General features: G+C 40.2%; 3 protein-coding genes across 7 annotated transcripts in view; 2 read left to right on the top strand and 1 right to left on the bottom strand.

The window, feature by feature from the left end:
* cltca (clathrin, heavy chain a (Hc)) overlaps window positions 1-11860 on the top strand; it is a 38683-nt gene extending 26823 nt beyond the window's left edge. For 2 of the 3 annotated variants that reach the window (XM_037749747.1, XM_037749746.1), the window contains 16 exons: window positions 1010-1135; window positions 1228-1370; window positions 2104-2338; window positions 2431-2553; window positions 2633-2778; window positions 2868-3051; window positions 3139-3331; window positions 4456-4613; window positions 4693-4965; window positions 5069-5386; window positions 5503-5634; window positions 5937-6047; window positions 6340-6510; window positions 6612-6833; window positions 9853-9928; window positions 10527-11860. In XM_037749747.1, coding sequence (XP_037605675.1) covers window positions 1010-1135; window positions 1228-1370; window positions 2104-2338; window positions 2431-2553; window positions 2633-2778; window positions 2868-3051; window positions 3139-3331; window positions 4456-4613; window positions 4693-4965; window positions 5069-5386; window positions 5503-5634; window positions 5937-6047; window positions 6340-6510; window positions 6612-6833; window positions 9853-9928; window positions 10527-10660 — 2745 coding nt within the window. In that variant the 3' untranslated portion in view covers window positions 10661-11860. Of the gene's footprint in view, window positions 1-1009; window positions 1136-1227; window positions 1371-2103; window positions 2339-2430; window positions 2554-2632; window positions 2779-2867; window positions 3052-3138; window positions 3332-4455; window positions 4614-4692; window positions 4966-5068; window positions 5387-5502; window positions 5635-5936; window positions 6048-6339; window positions 6511-6611; window positions 6834-7443; window positions 9833-9852; window positions 9929-10526 lie in introns of those variants that run through there. The other variant, XM_037749748.1, reaches the window with a different exon arrangement.
* Window positions 11861-13267: 1407 nt separating this feature from the next.
* ptrh2 (peptidyl-tRNA hydrolase 2) lies at window positions 13268-17142 on the bottom strand. Its single transcript, XM_037749749.1, has 2 exons — window positions 17025-17142; window positions 13268-14339 (listed from the first exon to the last, which is right to left on the bottom strand). The coding sequence occupies exon 2, from the start codon at window positions 14327-14329 to the stop codon at window positions 13811-13813; it is 519 nt and encodes a 172-aa protein (XP_037605677.1). The 5' UTR covers window positions 14330-14339; window positions 17025-17142; the 3' UTR covers window positions 13268-13810.
* Window positions 17143-20542: 3400 nt separating this feature from the next.
* The window catches only part of LOC119475565 (vacuole membrane protein 1-like), a 66582-nt gene continuing 63860 nt past the window's right edge, over window positions 20543-23264 (top strand). For 2 of the 3 annotated variants that reach the window (XM_037748397.1, XM_037748395.1), the window contains exon 1: window positions 20543-20665. The gene's annotated coding sequence lies outside the window, so the exon portion shown is untranslated. The remainder of the gene's footprint in view (window positions 20666-23264) is intronic. The other variant, XM_037748396.1, reaches the window with a different exon arrangement.

The following is a 23264-nucleotide window of genomic DNA, read 5'->3' as shown; positions in this document are numbered from 1 at the left end:
GATGACATCGACAAGGTGCACAATCCCAGTTTGTTAATCCTGAATGAGTGTGGATGGCAGCATTGTGGTACAGAGGACTAGTGGTCAGTGCTGTCTAGTGTTGAGCTGACAACTGGCAGCTCTCTGTCTGCGAATAAGTTAGAAATAGAGATGCACCGATCGATCGGTCGGTTTTCAGCTTGATCGGCCATGACCGGTGACCGGTGTATCAGTCTCTGATTTAGCCGATTCTTTGCCAGTTAATTTACATTCATGCGCTGGACAATGGTTAACCAACTATTGTCACAACCACAAACACACCGTGTTGCCAACTTTTCAGATCCTCTTAGCGACTTTATTTCTAAAAAGCAACAAATTTAGTGACTTTTTCAGACATTCAGGAGAAAAGAGAGAAATATATTCAAACGTATTATATTGTGATTCATTCCCACGCATGCTGCTAAGAGAAATCGGCTCTTCTTCAAACAGCACGGGGTCTCTGCTGTCAATTATAGTTCTTAGAAAGAAAGAAAATTGGAATCGGCAGGTTAGACTTTTAACAAATTGGTATCGGCCAAGAAAATTGTAATCGTTGCATCTCTCGTAAGAAAGCTATTTTAGAATATTTAGTCTAGGTTTTGTTTAGGTCTTGTTCTGTGACTCTACTGTGAAACATGCTAATTTTGCAATGTGACGTCCATTTGTTGTAGTGATAAACCTTTTATTTCCCCCCATTGATATTGTATTAAATGTGTAATTTTTCTATCAATTAAGAAGCGTTGACGTAACTGTAAAATATCCTAAATTTAATTTTCCGTGATTCTGATAAATGTCTTACCATCGTACACAGTACAGTCATACCTGTATTTAAAAATACATGTACTTCCGTTCTAAGTGCAGTGGTAAAAGATCAACCCTTTTGCACCAAGGTTGGTTGATGTTTTTGTGGCTTGTATAGAGTTGGGTTATGTTTTGGTTGTGTTATCTTACTGAACCTAGCCTCTTTCCCTCCACTGTGTGTGATGGACAGGAAGCCAAACTCACCGACCAGCTTCCCCTCATCATCGTCTGTGACCGCTTTGACTTTGTCCATGACCTGGTCCTCTACCTGTACCGCAACAACCTGCAGAAGTACATTGAGATCTATGTTCAGAAGGTAAGGCTTCAATGACGCATCATGGTGATTATACTACACCCTTGTATTTCAGAAATAACATACTGAGATTTATTGTTAAATTTGCGTCGTAGGTGAATCCTAGCCGTCTGCCTGTTGTGGTCGGTGGTCTCTTGGACGTGGACTGCTCAGAGGATGTCATCAAGAGCCTGATCCTGGTCGTCAGGGGACAGTTCTCTACTGATGAACTGGTCGCTGAGGTGGAAAAGAGGAACAGGTGCTGCACTATTCCACCTACATTTATCTAAACATTACAACTAAAAAGTTTAAGTCATTTTGTCTTCCAAAATAAAGGTGAAGTTTTTAATTTCATTTTAGAAAAGGTTAATCAGTTGCAGCTTTGCCTGGAACACCAGATGGTTGATCAGATTACGCGTGTCTGACATTTGGACGACTTTTCTATGACCGCCAATTTATATTAGAAATATGGGGTTATTAATGCTTTGATTGTAACAGTGATGCTGCATTATTACTTTCTATAACGACAACTTGTGTGATATTAGTAAATTAAAAATGTTGGATTCATCATTATTCTCCTCAGAAATGTTCAGATATCTGTTGCAGTAATGTAGATCAAATTTTTTAAAATAAGGATATTTTGTTTGTCAAAGTATTGCCATTACTTTAGTTTTCATCAACTAAACTAAACATTTGGCAGGAACACACTTTACTGATCATTTACAGGAGAGTTGACCTTAGTTATTTTATAGTGATAGTGGAATACAAGTCATGTTCTTGGGGAGTAACAAGTTCTAATGTTTTTTAAATAAAAGTATTAATGAATTACAGTAATCTATAGATGAATCTGTGACTTATTCAATTCAACAAATCCGTCACGGATCCCCACATTGAGCAGTTGTCTATTTATCGCTCTAAGTAGGATTTGAATTCTGCTTCCTCCCTGTCTGAGACGTAATGTGAGCAGTCATGACATCTTTTTTCTCTTCCAGACTGAAGCTGCTGCTGCCCTGGCTGGAGTCTCGCATCCACGAAGGCTGCGAGGAGCCTGCCACCCATAACGCTCTGGCCAAGATCTACATCGACAGCAACAACAACCCTGAACGCTTCCTGAGGGAAAACCCATTCTACGACAGCCGCGTGGTGGGAAAGTACTGTGAGAAGAGAGACCCCCACCTGGCCTGTGTGGCCTACGAGAGAGGACAGTGTGACCAGGAGCTGATCAATGTGAGGATGAAGTTTTACGCTTGTCTGCCTCTCGCCTGTGTATCCAAATGTTTCGGTTTGCTTCACTATAGAATTGTATTTTTTCATATCAGGTCTGCAATGAGAACTCCCTGTTCAAGAGCTTGTCTCGCTACCTGGTCCGCCGCAAAGACCCTGACCTGTGGGCCAGCGTGCTGCTGGAGAGCAACCCCTTCAGACGACCACTCATTGACCAGGTAAAGTCTACACGAAATGAGTCTCATCTATGATACAACTGCCTGGTGCTTCTCTAAGCCTCTGCTCCTTTGCCCTCAGGTGGTGCAGACAGCACTGTCAGAAACCCAGGACCCAGAAGAGGTGTCAGTCACAGTCAAGGCCTTCATGACCGCAGACTTGCCCAACGAGCTCATTGAACTGCTGGAGAAGATCGTGTTGGACAACTCCGTCTTCAGTGAACACAGGTGTTTAGTTGTAGCCTTTTGGATGTTTTTGCTGTGTCATTTCAAAATCAAGTGTGCTGAAGGTTCCATGTCTCATTTTTCCCCCACAGAAATCTGCAGAACCTGCTGATCCTAACCGCGATCAAAGCCGACCGCACCCGTGTGATGGAGTACATCAGCAGGCTAGACAACTATGATGCTCCCGATATCGCTAACATCGCCATCAGCAATGAGCTCTTCGAAGAGGCCTTTGCCATCTTCAAGAAGTTTGACGTCAACACCTCTGCTGTGCAGGTCAGTCATTAGCTCTTAAACAGCCAGACTAATTCCTTATTGACTGAAGAAGTGCTGAACGTCCATGTTTTTTTGTTTTTTACTTAGGTGCTGATCGAACATATTGGCAACCTGGACCGGGCCTATGAGTTTGCAGAACGCTGCAATGAGCCGGCTGTGTGGAGCCAGCTGGCTAAAGCTCAGCTACAGAAGGACTTGGTCAAAGAGGCCATCGACTCCTACATCAAAGCCGACGATCCCTCTGCATACATGGAGGTGGTACAGGCTGCTGATAAGAGCGGTAAGGAGACTTGTTGAGCTCAAGTAAGAAAAGGTGGCAGAGAAAATGCCATTGAGCCATAGCAGAGGGCTTTCAAAAACTGAGCAAAGTGTAGAGGGGAAAGAACACCACCTGACTTCTTGTGAGCTGATCAATCGCTATGAACCGAAGGCAGAGTTTCAGAGAAAGCTTTTCATTGTTTGCCAGTTTCACTTCGATTGAAAACAATCAATGAGTCCCATCAGCTGTGTTGTGGAGTTTGTTGTTAGAGTTTTGTCCTCCAGGGATATTGGCTGATAGTTGCAGCTAATGCAGCAACTGTTTATTGAAAGTGCACATATCAGCATAAAATACAGTTGCAGCAGTGTTCCACATCTACCAAGAAATAAAAGGATTAATGTAGAAAGTTGGGCCGGTGTAGAACTGTTCAAACCAGTGTGATATCAAGCCAAACACCGAACCGGACCGGTATACTGAGTTTTACCATTAGGTGGCGCACTTGACTCAGCAGCCGCTCCACCAAAACTCAGAGGAGCGGCTTGTCACTAAAATGAGAATAGCTGATCTGCCTCAACAGTCCACCTTAAGAGAGCGTGGACCGAAGTTGTTGCTAACTTTTGGGCTAACCCCCTTCACTTTAATCAGCAGGTGGAAAACAAGACACAGGAACTCGGCTTGGGTCTTGAGGCGTTGTAGCATTAGTTCACCGACAAATAGCCTGTCTCATCACCTCAAAAAACACATTAATTTTCCAGTAAAGAAACACTACGTGCTCCGTTCGCCCCTTCCACCCCTCCCACCTCTACTGAAATGTGATCTCCTTCATGTTGCCGGCCTCGGCTCAGCAGTACAGCGCACAGCCTGTCAGACACCAGTGGCACCGTATATAAGCAAACATAATATTTATGTGGATCACGTTGTCATATTACTAATCCAATACAAGCTGTATTTAGTGCAGTTAAACCATCAGCACAGGTTACTGATATAGGCTGCTTTTTTAATTGGCTAGAATGTATCATAATGAGAAAATCCCGCCGGTTTAGCCGCTTATCATAAGATCAAACCGGTGAAACTTGTACACCGGACCGGACTGGCAAAACCGTAAATCAACCCGGCAGCTTAATATCAGTGTTGATGTGTTTCAGGGAACTGGGAGGACTTGGTCAAATTCCTTCAGATGGCTCGTAAGAAGGCCCGCGAGTCCTACGTGGAGACAGAGCTCATCTTCGCTTTGGCCAAAACCAACCGCCTGGCTGAACTGGAAGAGTTCATCAACGGACCCAACAATGCTCACATCCAACAGGTTAGCCTTGCTCCCATACGACCCTCGCTGAATAAGCTGTCAGGTCAAAAATGTAATCTTTATTGTATCTGTTCTGTAGGTTGGTGACCGCTGCTACGATGAGAAAATGTATGACGCTGCTAAGCTGCTATACAACAACGTCTCCAACTTTGGTCGTCTGGCTTCAACTCTGGTGCACCTCGGGGAGTACCAGGCTGCTGTGGACGGCGCCCGTAAGGCCAACAGCACCCGCACCTGGAAAGAGGTGTGCTTCGCCTGCGTGGACGGAAAGGAGTTCAGACTGGCCCAGATGTGCGGTCTCCACATCGTGGTGCACGCTGACGAGCTGGAGGAGCTGATCAACTACTACCAAGTAAGATGGAAATGAAGGAATTGTTTGTGTTTTCAACTTCTCATGCGTTATTTCAACTTAGGCCACATGAACACAAATTGACCACGTTCCATCCCTCCCTCAGGACCGCGGTTACTTTGAGGAGCTGATCACCATGCTGGAGGCCGCCCTGGGCCTGGAGCGCGCTCACATGGGGATGTTCACGGAGCTGGCCATCCTTTACTCCAAGTTCAAGCCCCAGAAGATGAGGGAGCACCTGGAGCTCTTCTGGTCCAGAGTCAACATCCCGAAGGTCCTGAGAGCAGCGGAGCAGGCTCACCTGTGGGCCGAGCTGGTCTTCCTGTACGACAAGTACGAGGAGTTCGACAACGCCATCATCACCATGATGAGCCACCCGACAGACGCCTGGAAGGAGGGACAGTTCAAAGACATAATCACAAAGGTACAGTGTTGTCAAAACTAAGATTGCGTTGTTGCTGTTTTTTTAAAACACCATTATACATTTAGGTGTTTATGCTAATTATTGTTTCTAATTGTTTCCCTCTGCACCCTGTGTAGGTGGCCAACGTGGAGCTGTACTACAAAGCCACTCAGTTCTATCTGGAGTTCAAGCCCTTGTTACTGAATGATTTGCTCATAGTGCTTTCCCCCAGACTGGACCACTCCCGCGCTGTCAACTACTTCAGCAAGGTACACTTTAATCTCTCATTACGATAGAGAAGTTGTGTGTGATATAAATTTCCACTTGTTTGTTAGGATTAATTGCATTTCCATCCACCTATTTTTATGCACATTTTCATTTTGCATATTCAAAACCTGAGTAGAAATTCTAGAAAAAAAATCTCTGTGGACCAACAAGGAGACTGTAACATTCCTCAGATGAATATATGAAACAAACATAAACACCATATTCCCATCACGTTTTCCATTGTTTGAGATTTAAAAAATTAGGATGGGCTAGTGAGATGATGGATGTACATGTGTGTCCACAGGTGAAACAGCTGCCTCTGGTCAAACCCTACCTGCGGTCAGTACAGAACCACAACAACAAATCAGTCAATGAAGCACTTAACAACCTCTTCATCACAGAGGAGGACTATCAGGTGAGAGAGCTGGTGACAGTGCTTCTGTATTTTGTTAAAGAGGACCTATTATGCTTTTGTGCTTTTTCCCTTTCCCTTTAGTGAGTTCTGTAGTTTTTGTGCATGTAAAGGGTCTGCAAAGCCCAAAGTCCATGCCAAGCAGACTTTTTTTTTTGCTGTGAGAAAAATAATAAAATAATAAAATTAAAGCATGTAAACATGTTCTAGTAGAAACCCGAAATACAAGTATGCACCTGAAAATATGTATAATAGGTCCTCTTTAAATCTTTTTATTTCGTCACACTCCTTTTAGGCACTGAGGACATCAATAGATGCCTACGACAACTTTGACAACATCTCGCTGGCCCAGCGTTTGGAGAAGCACGAGCTGATTGAGTTCAGGAGAATCGCTGCTTACCTCTTCAAGGGCAACAACCGCTGGAAACAGAGCGTGGAACTCTGCAAGAAGGACAAGCTCTATAAGGTATTTTTTCCCTCTGAACTTTCTTTGCGAATGTGTCTGATACACTGCTTAGATTGGCTTGGACCATTACTGAACCTGTCTGTGCTGCGTCTCCCCTTCAGGACGCCATGCAGTATGCGTCAGAGTCCAAGGACATAGAGCTGGCAGAGGAGCTGCTCTCCTGGTTCCTACAGGAGGACAAGAGGGAGTGTTTCGCCGCCTGCCTGTTCACCTGCTACGACCTGCTGCGGCCCGACGTGGTGCTGGAGACCGCCTGGAGGCACAACATCATGGACTTTTCTATGCCATACTTCATTCAGGTCATGAGGGAGTACCTCAGCAAGGTGGGTCAGCTCTTCTTCAGTTAGGTGAACTGAAAAATGAATAGGTTCTGATATAAATGAAGGCTATATAGCTGTCATCCTGTCAGAGGATCAATACAGGCATCAGAGCAAACATGGTTTAGTTTAGTTTGTTTTATACCGATTCATACAGGTTGTCTTATGGGGGCATTGTGACAGATAGTAGGCAAGTATTCCAAACCAGGTTTTAACTTTTTAGATGGTGCAGTCAGGAAATGATGCTGATTAATAGTTTTTAATGCATTATCTCTTATTAAGCCTGATTTTATTCAAACTACAAAATTAACTGATTGTCATCCTCCCTTCATATTTTGGCCCTTTTGAGTTTCTTGAGTCTGGTCCATAAACCAGATAGTTTACTAAACAGGTGTTTTATAGACAAAAGTCATTGTAAATAATCAGAACATCTGGCATGTTGACCAATTTTTAATTCTTACAGTATGCAAAATATGAAGGTACTAGTGTTTACAGTCAAAAGTATCAAATGAACGACCTACTCAGAATTTTTTCTGATAGTCTGTTTACTACATTTTTTTTTTACAGGGAAATATTTTTAATATTCTTCTTCTATGCTGCAATTTTTCTCTTCCAGGTTGATGCAGTTAAGGAACAGGTGAAAGCTAAATGCTCTGTTTTTGATCTCAAAGTATTTAGCTCGGAAGACTGCGGCCTCGAGTGTGCATGGTTTTAGCTACACGCTCACTTTGACACAGTCACTGAGACATCTTTCAAGCTGAAATGATAGTTTTTTGGAGAAGTTTCTAGATATGTAGTCTCTAATAAAAGTCTGAGGAAATTGAATTGTAGCCGTTAAGAATACAGGATTGGAGATTTCATATTCACTACGTTGACATGAGACACATTGTGGCATTTGGCGTTAACCTGCTTGCAGAATCATCAGTTATCAGAAAGAAAAAATCAGGTGATATTGTATATAATAAGTGAAATGATGGCCATCTAAACTAAAGGAACAGACCTGTAAACCTCAACATGTTAATCTAGTCAGAAACACATGCAAATCAAATTGGCTTCAGGACAGGATAGTAAATTAGTTGGGGATAAGATATCAGTTTTTAAAAGACATAAATACTACTACATGCTGCAATCTCTGAGTGAGAATTGCTTGTAACCCAGCTAACTATGTATATTGTGTTAGCTTTAATAATGTTTGGAAGTCTTTTTTTACCTTCTGAATCATTTTTTGCCACTGGTGTGCAAACAGTGGGGAAGCTTCAACAAGTATAATAAATTCTCTGCCACTTCACTTAAAGCGCATTTCCTCACAGATATTAACACACTGCACAATATGAAGCTGTATATTTTTTTAAAAGGATGTGTTTCGATGTGTTAGCCGGCTATAGGAATAAAGCATGCGTGCAAACGTCTCTTGCTGATAACGTAGCAGCAGGCTGTTGGTTGTGCCTGGCTTCCTGTAGAAAGCCTTGAGCTCTAGGGAGCACCTGGTCTGAGACTCCCCCCCCCTGCTCCCTCCTCCCCAAACTGCATCACAGTGCTGCAGCCTCTTACTCACTGCCAGCGGTGTAACACATAGAGCATGAGACTGTTTCTCTTTATAGAGTTCTTAATTTAAAGGGATGGTTCGGGCGTTTTGAAGTGGGTTTGTATAAGGTACTTATCCATAGTCAGTGGATACAGAAGATGGCAGTCGGCACAGCCACAGTTTGGAGAAGCAGACAGGAGTTACCACACAGGAGCAAAGCAATGTACTGCTGTGGACGGGGGCAGCAGCAAAACGTATTTTAGCCGACTGTCATCTACTGTAGGTAATACACTGACTATGGATTAGTACCTCATACAACCCCACTGAGAAACACCCGAACTATCCCTTTAAAGAGCTACTGTTTTCTGAAGAGGCATGGGGAAACTGAATGATAAATGCATATATACAAGATTTGGAAGTGCACTGCTGAGCAAGCCCTTATTATAACTCCACAAATAACCTGCATCCAGGTGCTGCTGCTTCACCCTCCCCAAGGACCTGATATGTACATTTTGCTTATTGCTGCATCTGACTTGCTGCCTGTTCTTGTTTTTTTTTGTATTGTATTTATTTAAAGATTTGGCTGCTTTTATTGTTACTCTCAGACAGGCCACCCAGACAGTTAGAACAGAGGAAAAGACATTTATTAGTTCAACTTGTTTTTTCTCTCTCTTATTTATCCATGTTATTTAGCGTTAATAGTTAGACTTCTACTGCTAGTAGTCGAACTTATGTTCAATACACACTGTAGAAATCTCTGCATACTGTATGTATAAAGTGTTAAAAAATACAGTGTGTAACAATTAGGGGGATCTATTGGCAGAAATGGAATATAAAATGAATACGTAGGTTTCTTTAGTGTATAATCACATGAAAATAAGAATCGTGTTTTTGTTACCTTAGAATGAGCCGTTTATATCTACACAGAGAGCGGGTCCCTCTCCACGGAGCCCGCCATGTTGCACCGCCATGTTTCAACAGTAGCCCAGAACGGACAAACCAAACTCTGTTAACTTTTCCTGCTTGGGCCGGAGTCGATAACGTCACTCGCTCCCGTCGCCACCGCTCTCTCTCGCTTCACCACTCACTTCCCACATGCACTCTACTTCTCTATAGGGGGCCATTCGCATTTTCGAGTCGGCCACCGTAGCTCTCCAACACACTTGGCACATGGGAGAGGCTTCAGTTGGTTGTAATCTCCTCACCTCACTGTTAGATACTGCCAGATCCTACACTCTGGACCTTTTAAGCAAATAGCACTGGTTCAATCACATGAAATTGTCTTGTTCCTGACAGTCGGGTTTAGTTTTTTTTCTTGCTACTGCGTTGAAATCTGCTTCAGCGTGGCAGCCCACATGAGCATCTCTTCTCAGAAAAATCATCACAGCTTAGTTAACAAATATATATATGTTTTGGGGGGTTTTCAATTTGTTTAGTATGTTGTTTACTCATTCTGTGTTGTGGCTTTGCTCTAAATGCTGTTATTTCTTTGCTTTGCAGGTAGACAAACTAGAAACCTCAGAGTCCGTAAGGAAAGAGGAGGAGCAGGCAACAGAGACGCAACCCATCGTCTATGGTAACAGTCCTCTAATGACATCTGTGTCCATTTCACTGTGATCAAAAGCAAAGGCAGCAGTCTTTCTTCCATGTCTGTATCAGGATTTGTTTAAGCTCCTTAAAACTTGTCTTCAAATTATAGCTGATCTATAACATGAAATATTCATGACCAAATTAGCAACAGTCAAAGTTATTTATTAAGAGACGTAACACTCATTAACTAAGTATGTGTTGGCTTGGTATGAATGTAATATAAGTATAATCAGGGAGTTTTATAAATCAGGTGAAGGTTTTTTACAATTAGTTTTTCGTGCATTCATCACTGGATGGTAACAGCTGCTCCTACTTCCACAGTGGAAAAGGAAACTACATGGTTCAAATCATTAAAGGTATAGTTTGGGTGTTTCTCAGTGGGGTTGTATGAGGTACTTATCCATATGCGTGCCGACCGCCATCTACTGTAGGTAATACACTGACTATGGATAAGTACCTCATACAACCCCACTTCAAAACACCTAAACTCTCCCTATAAAGATTTCCATCAGAACTGTGGCTCTGGTTAATATAAAACAGATCAGTTACATGTGTGAAACCTTTCGTGTGTGTGTATTTTGCAGGCACACCCCAGCTGATGCTGACAGCGGGCCCCAGCGTACCCGTGGTCCCTCCGCAACCGTACGGCTACGGCTACCAGGCGCCTGCAGGATACAGTCAGCCAGCAGCTCAGCCGGGCTTCGGCTACGGCATGTAAAGACCCCCACCCCCTTCTCTCCACATGCAGGCTGGAGTAACCATCCATCCATCTCCCACAGTCCTTCACCAGACCATTACTGTCTCTCTCTGCCCTATACAGGCAGCGGGGGGTAATACAGACAACCCCTTTTTTTCTTTTTCTTTTTCTTTTCTTTTTTTTTTTTACTTTTCCCCCTTTTTAAACTGTCATGAAGGACTCAGTTTTATTTCTGTTGTCAAAGAAAATCACAAAGATTAATTTTCTCACATTCCGTATTGACTAGATTAATTTTTCTTTTGTCTATTTTATTTGAATGGGAAATGGTTTATGTACAATGGGGGGCTTGTGAGAAGAGCTAGTCCTCTTCTCAGTTTAAAAAAAAAAAATGGTCTGTTGTGAAGCATCTGATTTGCACTCTGTAGTGAAAAGAAATTAATGTAGAACCTCTTCCTTTTGATGTGTGTGAGCAGCTTCTTCTGTCCGACTGTAAAATGCATTTAATTATTGTATATTCAGACACAAAAAAAAAAAAACGCTACTATGTTCTTCTATATTTGAACATGAGACCGCCGCTTCCATGACCACAATCCTGAAACACTACGTTGTACCAGTCATGTCCACACGTACACACAGACACACTTCAGGGCTGTTTCTTGAAGAAAACCCAAGAGAGTATTTTACATACTATTTACAGGAATGTTAGATTCTTTCCAGCAAAGCAGGACTCTCCACAAACCGATTAGCATTCAGACGACATTTCCATGTGCTTCATATACAGCTCTAACGTGGGACCATTCCACCTCAGGAGGGACTGCAGACCTGTTTGTGTTTGACTAACATGCCCCTTCTTTACGCTGCGGTTTGTTTCTGCTGGATATCATTTTAGGTCACTGTTACTGAGTGTGCAGGAGAGATATTTCAAACTTTATTCTCCTTATGTCCTGTTGAGGGTTACCTTTTAACCTTTTCAGTTGACCCCCCTCATCCAACTCAAACAATATCACAGGACTTGTGGTAATTTTGAAGTTTTTATCAAAGGCTTGCGTGTATACAGGAAATCAATCATTAACTCCTTTGAACTCATATTCTTATCTAAATTACCTTAGATTTAAATTGTGCACTTAAGATACTTGATTGTGCATAATCAGGATCATAATGAATGAAACAGCGGTTTTGTTTTCCACTTAAAAAAAATAAAGGCTTCTTGTTTGTCAAGAACCGTCTGATTGTGTCTTATATATATATTGTCATGTGCAGAAGAACGTGTTAAAGGTACAGGTCACATTGAATTTCTGTCCTATGCTGCACAATAAGCCCCAGAAAGGGCAGTGATGTCATGGTTCTGATAGGAATAAGTACTGAGCAGAGTAATCGTAGGCTGTAAATGCTATGTATGAAAGAGATGCTGTAGTTTGTAGTCCAATTTAAAGAGAACTTACTATGCTTTTGTGCTTTTTTCCCTTTCCTTTAGTGTGTTATATAGTTTTTTTGTGCATGTAAAAGGTCTGCAAAGTTACAAAGTCCACGCCAAAGGGAGTTACTCTCCCCCACTGAAACTTTGCTCATGAATTGCTTGAAACACTACGCTTGAAGTCCCACCTTTTCTTCCGTAATGTGGTGATGTCACCAAGTAACACATTTGCATAACACCTGTCTAGCAGCTAGTTTGGCACGCCCTCAACAAAGCTAGTTAGAGCAAAGAGTTTGGTTTGATTAACCAATAACAACAGAGTGGGTCAGCTGATTAAAGGCAGGAGCTCAAACAGAGGAGGAAAAGAGATTGCTGCAGCACAGCTGGTATGAGGAAATTAAATTGTTTTTTGATCATTAAAGTATGTAAACAGGATAGTAGAAACCTAACCTAGCATAATAGGTCCTCTCTAATATTGCACAAAACAATGTGATGACACACTCCTAGTATAACGACTTCTCCATTTCTGAACAGTGTATCAGCGTTTCCATTAGCTGACTTTGCAAATTTGCAGGGTAAAGATGAACTCTGACCCGTCAGTCTGCCGGAAACGTTCAGGATGTGGCAACGAAACGGAAAAACTAATTTCTGAATTTGTGCAGGATTCAGTTGAAGTAAATGTCAGACAGAAATCTCAGAGATGTGACAGTACCTTAAAACCACCTCGTTAACACAGTTCAGTACAGTAAAGCGCCGATATTTGTGGAGACTTTCCAAGAGCTCTTGATTCAGCTGTATGCCAATTTTTGATGCCATACTCAGGTGTTGGATTGTAATGTCTTCCTCTTACTTTGTCTACCGTGTGTAATGTCTACTATCTTAATATACTCAGATCAGTTCAACAGCAGCAGTGTTCACTTAATGCATAAGGATGTAGTATACTAGCACCATCTGGTGGTACAAATCAGACCGTAATAGAAGTAAAGCAGACTGATGTGAGCTACTACCAGTCATGTAACATATTTAATATTCCTCATCTCAAAACAGCTGGAAGATTAGGATCTAACATTGCTTTCAAAAGATAAAGGTAGATGCGCACAATTGGATAGCGTGGATATTACAACCGACTAGATGCCTACTTTTAATTATCTAGAACAGAAACTATTTCAGGAAGTTTAACTGTAATGTTGCATTTAAGACCAGGAAAATAAATATATTGAAAATACTTCATAATTTTAATACAAAACCCAAATGCCATCCAGTTGAATTACAATATTCTGATATTACCAGCGATGTAACCAGCTCTACTAATGCACTGCAAAGTACTGTCAGATCAAATTGTTCACGGCAGTTACCTCCATGGTATACTATCTCATTTCAGAATTAATTTTGAGAATTCACAAGCAGCAAAAGCACTTGTGTAATTAATAACAGCATTTCAATTATACCATTTCTAAGGCACTGCTATTTTGCATACTAGTAAACTGTAATAGTTAAACAGACACTTAATTGAACCAAACCATCTTTAATGTTATTAGTAACCGCTGATATGACAAGTCAAAATGTCTACAGTGAAGTAATGTTCATCTGTTTCCTCTGAGCATCATGTCTTCAGACCGGCGTAGTAAACTTGTAACTGATTCAATTGTCGTTGTATACAAATATAAACATATGGCGGCCAAACTTAGATTTTCCATTGCAAACAGTTCTAACAACAAAGACATTGTATGCAAGTCAATGTGATGCAAGCTGGAAGTCTAGTAGAGTTTCAATTCTCCAGTGACTCTGTCGACCAGGTCAGCTGGGCCTGGACCGATACCCAGCACGGTGCGTGAACCGGGCGCAATTTGTGTCCTTCCTGCGTCCTGAATCAGGCTGACGGGAAGCCCCAATTCTTTGGCGTGACCCAGCAGATCAATGAGGGTGTCCTCGTCTGGGGCCTTCACCACCACCTTGGGCTGGCCGCAGTACTCCCACTGTTTGAGAAGCTCGGGGTTCCTGCGCTGAACCTGTTTGTACGCCGATACAGCAGCATGAGAGCACTGGGCGGCCACCTTCCCTTTACCCATCTTCAGGTCATTTCGGACCACTAGGATCATCTTGAACTCGCCTCCTTCTCCCATCACGCTGCTTGCTTCTCCAGAGCCGTTCCCCATCGCTGCCGTCAGGCTTTTGGATGTCGAGCCGAAGCGAAACCGAAGGTGCCAGCCGAGGAAGAGCCCACAGCCCAGTCCTGCTACTATACCCAGGCCCACTGGACCATATAGCACCTCCATATTTTGAAACCTGCAACAATGACAGAACAGGATAAGGTAAGTCACAGCTGCAAACACATATACACTTAAAAAGGCAGAAAAAAAAGTTTATTCTTGACACTGGAAGCAGCAGTTGACAAAACAATCTCACCACAAGGTCCATTTTTAACAGTCTCTTCTGCACTATATTCACTTTTTTAATAGTCGTGTATCACAGCTGTTACCCTGCACTATATTCACTTTTAACAGTTTTCTTCATCTCCTTGTATTTTTATATCTGGTATATTTTTTTGTACTTTGCACTACTAACTTTTTTACTTCCTTTTTTACTAACATGTTTTGCAGTATGGAACTGTGATGCTGAAAACTTGAATTTCCCTCAGGATCAATAAAGTTACTATCTATCTATCTACACTTTCTTCCCCGGTTGTCATGGAAACGGAGCACTTAAAAGACTTCCTGCATGCTGGTTTAAATGTAAACTTTTTTCAAAAATGTATTTGCCCCATTTTCTGTTTGAAGAACTGACTTCACCCTTTTGTCTGTTTGTTTTTGTCTATACTGTTTATAGTTAGACAAATAATATCCCCTTTATTGAGCATATAGTACTGAATATACAGTATATATAAAGTGGGAAAAAAAAGTTAGGAAACTTGTGTTTGGTGGATTATTTCTCTATTGTTACAATGCTAATTGGCATTGTATTTTACATCGTTGGAAAGCCTGTTTATTTACCTTCACAGTGATGTCCAACTTGTAAGGATCATGCATTTGTGGGATGAGCAGCACAGCTGATTATGTGGGTAGCGCCCAAGAAAAATTTGCCAAAATGCTCTGCCAATGGTAAACAGTGTAGTCTTGGGCGCTACCCACATACAAAATAAATCTGAGCTTTCAAGAATAAAGTCAGAATATTATAAGAATAAAGTCATAGGTTTACGAGAAAAAAAGTCATAGTATTATGAGAATAAAGACATATTAAAAAGTAGTAATTTTATGTGTTATTTTCTTTTTTTTCTAGTAAAGTTTTGACTTTATTCTCTTAATATTATAACTTTTTTTCTTGTTAAGTTATGACTTTATTCCCTTAATATTACAACTGTTTTTCTTGTTAAGTTATGACTTTATTCCCTTAATATTACAACTGTTTTTTAATTAAGTTATGACTTTATTCCCTTAATATTACAACTGTTTTTCTTGTTAAGTTATGACTTTATTCCCTTAATATCACAACGTTTTTCTTGTTAAGTTATGACTTTATTCTCGTAATATTACAACTTTTTTTTAAATTAAGTTATGACTTTATTCTCTTAATATTACAACTGTTTTTCTTGTTAAGTTATGACTTTATTCCCTTAATATTACAACGTTTTTCTTGTTAAGTTATGACTTTATTCTCGTAATATTACAACTTTTTTTTAAATTAAGTTATGACTTTATTCTCTTAATATTACAACTTTTTTCTTGTTAAGTTATGACTTTATTCTCTTAATATTACAACTTTTTTTAATTAAGTTTTGACTTTATTCTCGTAATATTACAACTTTTTTTAAATTAAGTTATGACTTTATTCTCTTAATATTACAACTTTTTTTTAAATTAAGTTATGACTTTATTCTCTTAATATTACAACGTTTTTCTTGTTAAGTTATGACTTTATTCTCGTAATATTACAACTTTTTTCTAGTAAAGTTATGACTTTATTCTCTTAATATTACAACTTTTTTTTTAATTAAGTTTTGACTTTATTCTCTTAATATTACAACTTTTTTTAAATTAAGTTATGACTTTATTCTCGTAATATTACAACTTTTTTTTAAATTAAGTTTTGACTTTATTCTCGTAATATTACAACTTTTTTTTAATTAAGTTTTGACTTTATTCTCTTAATATTACAACTTTTTTCTAGTAAAGTTATGACTTTATTCTCTTAATATTACAACTTTTTTTTTAATTAAGTTATGACTTTATTCTCTTAATATTACAACTTTTTTCTAGTAAAGTTATGACTTTATTCTCTTAATATTACAACTTTTTTTTTAATTAAGTTATGACTTTATTCTCTTAATATTACAACTTTTTTCTAGTAAAGTTATGACTTTATTCTCTTAATATTACAACTTTTTTTTTAATTAAGTTTTGACTTTATTCTGTAAATCTCAGATTATTTCCCCTCAATGTGTCCTAATACTCAGTCCCACATGGTCTCTTTGGCCTTCACTACATTAGACTCATATACTATATACTTAGACTATAAACTGTTCCCTTCATCACAGTGATCACGTGTTTTGCGGCTCCAGACAGATTGTTTTTGTCTAAACTGTCTTGTGATAGTGAAGGTTGCTGACTCCTCCTGCTATATAGAGTTTATAGAGGTTAAGTTAGTTTTAACAGTGTTGAGTAACATTAACTATGAGCCTGTAATAACATCTAACGTTAACTAGAGATCTATTGTTAGTTCAGTTTGTAAATACATCACTGACTTCAGATTGAACTAAACTGTTTGTTTTTATAAACTTCATGTGGAGCTAACCATGCTAACGTTAGCTTCCTGGCTACAAGCAAGACCCTCTTTACTCTCCAAAAAACACCCTTAAAGTCGAATAGATATCACTTTTAGAGCAAATAGACTCGTGTTCACACATTGCATGCCCCCATAGTGCCGACCCGGTGCAGCAGAATCGATGAACGACGGATCACTGGTGAGTTTTCATACCTTCTGATGATTAGCTCGAGGTGCTAGCAGCAGCTAGCCAGCAGTGGTGTGTATGAATGAAGCATGGTCGCATGGTGGTGACGTCACAGCATCATATTGACTGTCATTGTAAATGTGGAGTACAACAAAAGTTCAATGTAGGTTATATGTTGTGTCACATTGTCAACAAATTGTCAATGTTTGACTGTTGTAAAAAAAAGAAGTAAAAAAGGCACTTTAAGTCTAGTTAAAAACATTTTGCCCAGAACTGAGTGAGAATGCCACTACAATTGTAGTATGTACAAATGTTTGTTAAATATATTGCTGGTAGCTGGTAAAAAGGCTCTGATGAGGAAATGGTTATCACAGGAAAGCCCAACTCTGAATGCATGGATGGACATTTATAAAATGGAGAGGATAACAGCATATGTTAACTGTAAACTGGAATTATTTGTGTCACGCTTGGACAACTGGGTCAACTATGTAACACCCCATAGGCCAGATGTTATTTTTACAAATCTATGATTGTATGACAATGAAAAGATCCCTCCCTATTTGTTCATACTGTTGTTCTCAATGTTTTTTTTTATGTGTATAACAAATCTTAAAATACGGCACTTTAGACAGACATGGTTGGGTGATGTATGTATAAAAGATCTGTAAATTATGTTATGTATGTTTGTTGCAAAGTGTCAATACATTTTTTTTTTTTTTTAAATAATTGTAGTATGTTACATTAAATGTTTAAAAAGATGTATACTTTTTTCAGAGAGCAATGAGCATTGGGTTTTAACCATTTCTGTGACACAGTTAGCTGGTGTTTTGCTATTGGTCTTCTTTGGCACAGAAAATAGTCCCCTCTAGAACCCCCTGCTTGTGCTTCAAAACATATCTGGTAATGTCACAGACGCATCATGTCATCGCTTTAATTTATAATGACTGCTAGTAAGACAAATAACCTCATACCAGGTCCTAACAGATATCCAACTCAACACCATCTGTTGCTATTCTTTTTTTAATACTATATAGTGTGTTATTGTTTTTATTCTAATATGAATAGAATAAAATCTAGTTAATCAGAGCAGGCATGCTACACTTGCATACTACATTTTAGGTGCCATGCTCAAGGGCACCTAACTCTCCCCATCCAGACTTATCCTGCTGGTTCAACATTGACTTTTAGGCCAACACTGCCCTCTATTGAGCAAAGCAGAGAACTACAGGCACCTGAAAATAAAACCCAGTAGAAATGTAATGTGACATAATGCCCTTTTTTCCACAATCTCGTACTCCTCATCATTTCAAAGAAGATATCAGAATTTTTTATTTTTGTAGCAACATCTCACATAAATCTGAAACAAATAGGCATGATGTCAGAAAACGTGTTCTATTTCATGTAGGTCAAGTGTACAAAAGAAAAAAATATGTATTTCTTCGTAACCCACATTTACTATACTGGGCTGCGGATAAGAGATGTAGGTTATCTTACCCCAACATGATGTCATCAAGCTCATCTGCTCCATATCAAATCTATACAGTTCAAATTTGGAGATAACAACACCAATATATGAAACGCATTGTTTGGAGCATGAAGTTGTGTCAAAAATGATAAGACGCTGTAATATTTTTGGAGCCACTTCAAAGCTTTAGATCACTTTTTTGTAAGACTTTGGTCTGACATGCAGACAAAATCTACAGTATGTTATGATGAGCACAACACAGTAAACTGCCCTTTCTTCATAAGGAACAAGTATTTTCAATCATTCCATGTTTAACAGGAGTAGAGTGCTACCTCTCTACATGCACGTGCAGACACGTGTCAGGCCGGTAGGCTCCATGTAACTTAGTGCAGTAGACATTGTTAAACATGACATGACACAGAATGAACATTGACTGCCAAGATCCAGCCTATAGATAGTGTGCTGCATATGGCCTACATGCTGCTGTAAACTGAGACGACTGCGTCACGAGTTGGCTGAGAAGTGACGGAGCAAAGAGTTTTTCTGATGACCCCTTGAATAAATTGGAATATAAATACTGAAAGTGTGAATGTTTGCTCATTCACTTTTCAGAAGTTTTTTCAGGGTGTAGATTTTTGGGGTGTAGAAGTTGTTGCCTATGGAATATATTGCTTTGAAGGCATCATAAGCTGTGATTATAATATCACAAAAACATGGACACGGGGTCCACATTCTTCACAAAACCATAATATGGGGTGGCTGTAGCTCAGTGGGTAGTGTGGGACGTCCTTTGTCCAGTGTACTGGATGTTTTCATCAAGTAGTTCATATATTTATTTGGGAAAAAAAACTCATTCATGACAATGATACAAATGCTTTACCCTAATTTGTAAGTATTGTGATGCTTCACTGCGTCCTGCAACAGTCTGTAGTTTAACAGTCACTTTCATTTAAACCTGATGCTTCTCTTGCATGAACTAAATGACCTCTCAGCAATATTACAGGTCAAGACCTAATAGGAAGTCACTGAACTGACTTTAAGAGTGCATTTTCAGGTGCATTCTTGGGTTTTGGGTTTCTTCTAGAACATGTTTACATGCTTTAATGTTAAAAAAAAGCTGTGCTGTGCTGCAACACCTCTTTACACCAACCGAAACACTCTGTTTGAGCTCCTGCCTCTCCCTCCTGAAAAGCCCAGTCTGAACCAAACCAACCGAACCAAACTCTTCAGACTCCGCTCCAGCTCCGCTCTAACTAGCTTTGTTCGAGGACGTGCCAAACTAGCCGCTATAGGCCGATATTATGCAAATGTGTTACTTGGTGACATCACCACGTTATGGAAGAAAAGGTGGGACTTCAAGTGAGCCGTTTCAGGCAGTTCAGGAGTAGTGTTTCTGTGGGGGAGTGTAACAGCCTTTGGAGTGAACTTTGGGCTTTGTAACTTTGTCGATCTTTTACATGTACAAAAAAACTATAGCACACTAAAGGAAATGGAAAAAGCACAAAAAGATAATAGGTCCTCTTTAAGTGCTGCGACTTCTGTGCAGCCTACAAAAGCTGTGCTTGACACAGATATCATCCATAATTTTGCACTTTAATGTAGAGTATATATTCATAGGCTAAATGACACAGAAGGCCTTGTCCCCTTAAAACTTGCTCCTACTGCACCTTCCTAATAACCTCCCAGGAGTTCAGAAACTGAAATACTTTCCTCACTCTCATAAACAAGATGACACTGATACTAAAACATGGCGACACACAGTTGAGGTTTTCTGTCTCTAGTTTTGACCTGAAAAATGTCCTGAGGTGGGTTTTTTTTCAGCTCTCTTTGCCCAGATGCCATTCATTCACTCTCTGTGTGAAACCTTCTGAGGATGGAGTAGTGTTAGAAGTACGCTCCAGGAAAGTGATCCACTTATTTATAGACCTTTAATTAGACTGGCTCTCTGGAGGTTCTACCAGGCAAATGATGAAATCTCCCCCTCTTTCTGTGTCTCTCCTCTGTCAGCCTGCTCTCCCCTCCCCCGGCAACTCTGTATCAGTCCTCGATCCCTCACTGGCCCCCTCCATCACCACACCCTGTACTCAAGTTATGATGCAGTTCATGGGTAGCGTACTTTTGCCCTACATTGCCACTGGGGCTCCTCCACCACAGGTTCCATTTGAGCCCAGATCTTATTGTGGATTAAACATCAGCTGAACGGTGAGTTTACCCTCTCTGCATAATGCATTGCTGAAAGACATTAGGCTGTTACATTACAGTACAGCCCTGCTTAGTTTTACACTTTGTGAATGTATAATCTCTCACCAGTGCATTGTAAAAGTTGATTGCAGCTTATCACATTTCTCATCCTGAAGTGTGTGTTCTCTGTATTGAGTTTCTCATTGTCCCTCGCAGAAGAGTTACTCAACAGGTCTGGGTTGTTTTGGTAGAAGGGATTGCGCAATCAAGTGCTGGAGCTGGAGCTGGAGCAGTGCTTCCCTTGTGCTACTGTGTTTCACACAAGCAGCAGTGCTGTTATGAAACTGTTTCCTACTGTAGGTATGGATTGTGAATTATGCATTGAGTTTAAATTAATAACTGTGTAGAATAACGCATGTACTTGTACATGAGAGCCAAGGTGCACGTTTTGCACAAAGTGACCAGTTTGGCACCAATTGCTTATAGCAGGGGTTCTCAAACTTTTTGGGGCCAGGGACCCCTTAAAGGGGAGAACATTTTCCAAGGACCCACTCATAAATTGTAACACAGATTAAACATAATGCTTACAGCAGTGATTCTCAGTTTTAGAATACAAATAGTTCCACTGGCATCTAAGAGTAAAAATGGTAGTACTGTAAGCGTTATGCTTAATCGGTGACCCCTTTAAGGGGTCCCTGGCCCCAAACAGTTTGAGATCCCCTGGCTTGCAGTACTACCATTTTTACTCTTAGATGCCAGTGGAACTACTTGTATTCTAAAACTGTTCACTCTAAATGCTTCAGACCTGTTTTATAGTGATAAACAGACACTCATGTTAATACCACTTTGTTTTGCCCTAATATCCAAGGTACTTTGTAATCAGATGTCGCTTTAGCTTGGCCTGCTTCATGACTTCGATCGCTAGCACCTAAAGACAAATTTTGGTCTCCCGTCGCTGTCGCTCGATATAACTGTCGTCATATTTTCTCAATTGAGCTACTTTTGGCTTAGCGTCACTTGATGGACTGACACAAATATTTCTCAATGCTCACCAGCTAGATAGCTGGCAAATAAGCTAAGCTACGCAGCAGCAGGAGCGGTTCGTTGCGCCCTGAGTGAAGTGACTGATTCATGACAGATTGGCGTGATGTGTCACAATATCAGAGTTTCTATTGGCCCAAATTGCCCCAAATGGTCCCCATCTGTAGATATGTACTTTTTAATGATACAGCACAATTTTATGATTTGTAGTTAATTAATTCGCGGACCACCTGACAGAGTGCCACGGACCCCTGAGGGTCCTCGGACCCTACTTTGAGAATCACTGGCTTTCAGGATATTACGCGGTGACACACTTTGTCGAGCCCACTTGTTGAACGATGTATTGATCTCCTCAGTGCAAGAGAGTGTATTACGGATACTATTGTGCATGAAGCATTGGTACTTTGCTTCTAGTGCGAGTGCGTATGGTCAATGTTTTAGGTCTGTAATGGAAAGCTTTTGTTTGCGGTTCCCTGAGAAGGCCAAGAGAGCCTTCCAGTCTAATCTGAGAAGACTTTTATTTTCCTCTGTGTGGCACTTCAGTTGGACGAATCAGACTGCAAAGTACCCACAGCCTCATTGTCCAGTGGTTGCATGTGTTTGTCCTTCAAGATAACACACAACACCTAAATATGCTGGACCTACATCGTGGTCTATTCAGGTCTCAGGTCCTTCGAACTTCAACAAGATACAATTATTGGAAATGTCACCGCTGCTGCAGGAACAATATGAAGCTAATTGAAAAAAAAAACACAAATCTCAACGTATCAATCAAATTCCTACCAGCTCTAAATCAGAATCAGAATCAGACCTACTTTATTGATCCCGGGGGGAAATTGGGGCGTTAACGTTGCTCTTGTATAAACATAAAGAAATGTCTGAAAATAGAAATAAAGGAGTATGGAACATGTAAATTATGTGTGTGTGTTATAATTAAATAAGTAATACAAATTAAGACATGAGAATATAAGAAATATAAAATATGTACAAATATTTGCATTAAGACGTGCAATATATAACAAATAACCACAGTGCAAATAAGTAAATACAAAATGCTTATAAGTAAATACTAAACGCTGAGAAGTGGGATTAAGTGTGTTTAATATAAATGCCAGAATGGTATAAATAAGAAATGAATAAGAATATTTCTTGAAATGTACAGTATTAATGACAGAGTATTGCACATTTGAATTATTGCATAAATTATTGTACAGTTGAGTTAAGTCAGTATTGAATATAGCAATTGATGGGTGAAATAAGGCCAGAAATGAAATATAAGAGGTGAAATAAGAGGCATCGTTGCCTGCTGTAATATCAGTGCTGTACAGTGTCTGTCGCCTGACAGCTCAGAGTGTGTTAATGCATGGAAACAGGAGCCAGAGGCCCAGACTGAGGGCACAGGATAGAGGGATTAAGCTCTGAGAGAGAGCGAGACACTGACAATTCCACCAGATGGCAAACTGCATACCTCTATGTCAGAGTCCCCATCTCACTGCTCACTGACAGATTCCTGAGAGAGCTGAGGCTCTGTAGTGAGACACTCTGTGCACATGCTTTTAGGCACGTGTACAGTATGAAT

Source organism: Sebastes umbrosus, chromosome 17, assembly GCF_015220745.1.
Source record: "Sebastes umbrosus isolate fSebUmb1 chromosome 17, fSebUmb1.pri, whole genome shotgun sequence".
Taxonomy (NCBI): domain Eukaryota; kingdom Metazoa; phylum Chordata; class Actinopteri; order Perciformes; family Sebastidae; genus Sebastes; species Sebastes umbrosus.
This window is presented reverse-complemented; position numbering and strand designations above follow the sequence as displayed.